The 2,979-nt window shown below is 32.9% G+C and overlaps 1 protein-coding gene across 1 annotated transcript; it reads right to left on the bottom strand.

Annotated features, from left to right (window-relative positions):
* Positions 1-1,226: 1,226 nt before the first annotated feature.
* On the bottom strand, positions 1,227-2,670 carry LOC145120865 (uncharacterized). Its single transcript, XM_079056657.1, has one exon. It carries the CDS (start codon positions 2,622-2,624, stop codon positions 1,902-1,904), a length of 723 nt encoding a protein of 240 aa, XP_078912783.1. The 5' UTR covers positions 2,625-2,670; the 3' UTR covers positions 1,227-1,901.
* Positions 2,671-2,979: the final 309 nt, after the last annotated feature.

Raw genomic sequence — 2,979 nt, 5'->3', positions numbered from 1 at the left:
TTTTTTTTTTTTCTGATTTTGTATTGCCGCCTGTGGCCACCACCAACCACCACCGGAGGATTACCAGCTTCTTTGACTAGCCAGAATTCGTTCATCACACAAGAACAAAACACAGGTTAGTTTTTTTTTTCTAATTTTTATTGAAATTGAAATTATATGTATATATAGAATTGTGTTGAAATTGAAATTGATTCTCCTTTGATTATATAATTGTGTTGTTTGTTTGGTATATATATGTGATTGTGTTGTTGTTTGTTTAGGTTTATACTTTAAACAAACTATTAAAAGTACATTGGTATAGAATTGTTTTGCTTGGTTGGTATATGTGTGATTGTGTTGTTTGTTTGTTATATGTGTGATTGTTGTTTTTTGTTTGGAATATGTATATTGTTTGTTTAGGTTGGTATGAAATTTTGTATGATTGTTTAGGTTGGTATGAAATTGATATTGTTTAGGTTGGTATATGAAATTGAAATTGTTTAGGTTGGTATGAAATTTTATGTATAAAATGTAAAATATGTATGGTTGTGTTTAATTTGTTTAGTTATTAATAGCAACATACTTTTTTTTATCTTGATAATTGAGATTTTTGGAATATGTTTATTGAGATTAAAGTTTATTAAGTCAAAAATATTTAAACTATAAAAGTTATTAATAGCAACATACTCTTTTTTATCTTGTTAATTAAAGTATTTTATTTTCATTTCTATTTGAAAGTTATAACATAAAACAAAATAATAAAATTACGTTGTTATTAAAAGTAATATTAAAAGTATTTTTTATCTTGTTTATGGTGCTATAAAAAAAACAAAAAAAAAAACAAAATAATATTAAAAGTACAATGCTGTAATTGAAAAAAATAAAATGTATATATACTATAAATATGAAAGAGAAGTGAAAAATAGAATGTTTTAAACAAACTAATAAAAGTACATTGCTATAAAATGTGTTTAGAAGTCTACCCTTGTGAATACTCTATCAATTCCGTCCGATTTCTACTTCCAGGGTATATATTTCTTTATATACTTGTCAATATCTATCCATTCCGTCCGTTTTTTTTCTCAAACAAAAAGTCATACAATTTAACTATGTATACAATGTTATTTTTAATAATGAAACAGTAATGACAGTCGATAAGAGTTGGATTCGTGAAAACCGAATGTCCCCAAAATTCTTGGAAGGTCTTAAAACTTTATGGAGATTGCCAGGAAACATGTTGACTCTGAAGACAAAGTGCGTTGTCCGTGCGTAAAGTGTGTGAATATATATCGACACTTGTTGGAAGGTCTTATATATTTTGAATGTTTATAATATTTGTTAAATTTTCAAATGTTGCTTATTTATAATTAGCTTTATTATATATTTTGAATGTTTATAATATTTGTTAAACAGATGGCAGAAGTCGCGAGGGGACATGGAGGAGACGGTGGGGATAGACCACCACACGGGGTCGCACGCGGTGTATACCGACGACACTATAGCGACGACTTGTCATCGTAATAGACAAATTCTGTGGCGACGACTTTGCCGACGATATGTCGTCGCTATAGGTAATTAATAAAACTTTATCTTTTATCCACGAAAATATGATTGACAAGAACCTATCCCGACGACTTGTTGTCGCCATAGGTGAAGCTATCGCGACGACATCTATACCGACGACACTATTGACCTATGCCGACACGACTACGCCGATGACTCTATCCCGACGACATGTCGTTGGCATACCCTATCCCGACGACATGTCGTCGGGATAGAGTCCGAATTCGTCGTCGCCATAGGGTGTTAATGTTGTAGTGTACGTTTCTTGTTTAATAAAAAACCAACATAACATTTTTTTTTTTGATATCTTGCGACCTATTATAATTACTATTCGTAAAGAACGCAGTTTTAATATATTTTCAATTAACAAATTCAGTTATGTCATCACCATGTTTTATATTCCCATATTTAGCCTTGTAGTTCTTCCATAGTGTATCCAAGGGCTTTCCTGTCAACTCTTGAAAAAACTTGACGTCAAAAGTTTTCCTCATCTTTTTGTTTAGCTTTGCCACAAACCCTGGGGTAATCCCATCACAATACTCGAGAAAACGAGCTGTGAAATCATACCCCTGGTCCCATTTATTACCAGTTCCTGGTTTTGCAAAAGCGGGTGGGAAATAATTTGCTTTTAAAATCGTATAGTCTGCCACCCCTTCTACCAAGCCTGTAGGAGCTTTACCCTCGCCATTCCATTGAAAAACATGAGTCATTTCATGGTACAAAAGGGACGTGAATTCCCATTTCAGGTTCCCTTGATACCCTAGTAGATAAACGGCACTAACATTAATATTATCACCCCAAGTGATTGCTTCGGCTCCTTTGAAGTCTACGATATAAATGTTCACAGTCGGCACAGGCTTTCGGTCAGCAGGGTCGCTTTGTTGCAAGATGGTGGTCCATATGTAGTTGTTAATGGTACCCATTAGTGTCTTTGTGAAGGGAATTCCGATTTCTTTGGTGAAACGGATTCCGCCAGGCGTTTTCTCAGCAAAGTTAGTTACTTGGTAGTTCACGGCGGATGTTCCATAAAAAGATAATGACAAGGTAAGGAGGGTACAAAGGAAAAAGTAATAGTGAGCCATGGATCATCTATGCACTCGAGGTTCAGGTAATATATACGACACATGTATCATATATATATAAGTGTTATGTTGGTTACAAATCAATTTACCAACAACTAAGATCCTAATCAAATTTTAAGCCATTCATTTGTTGTCTTTTTTACCATTGTATTAATATTGTGGACTGAATACACAATTCACTTTTGACAGTGAAATGTAGGGATATTATTCAATAAGAACCTTTTCAATTCAAATGACTTGCCTAACTTTAGAAGACGTGATAGTACCAAACATATGAAAAAAGAGAAGTGTTCTTGCAGCATTTTTTCAATAATTAATTCAGTGATTTTTTGAAATTTAGCAATTAACCCATTAG

The sequence above is a fragment of the Lactuca virosa genome, chromosome 6 (assembly GCF_052849685.1).
Source record: "Lactuca virosa cultivar CGN04683 chromosome 6, Lactuca_virosa_CGN04683_v6, whole genome shotgun sequence".
Lineage (NCBI taxonomy): Eukaryota > Viridiplantae > Streptophyta > Magnoliopsida > Asterales > Asteraceae > Lactuca > Lactuca virosa.
This window is presented reverse-complemented; position numbering and strand designations above follow the sequence as displayed.

What these genes read in the sequence shown, in the direction of transcription:
- LOC145120865 (XM_079056657.1), bottom strand. Translation starts at nt 2,624, where the DNA reads ATGGCTCACTATTACTTTTTCCTTTGTACCCTCCTTACCTTGTCATTA.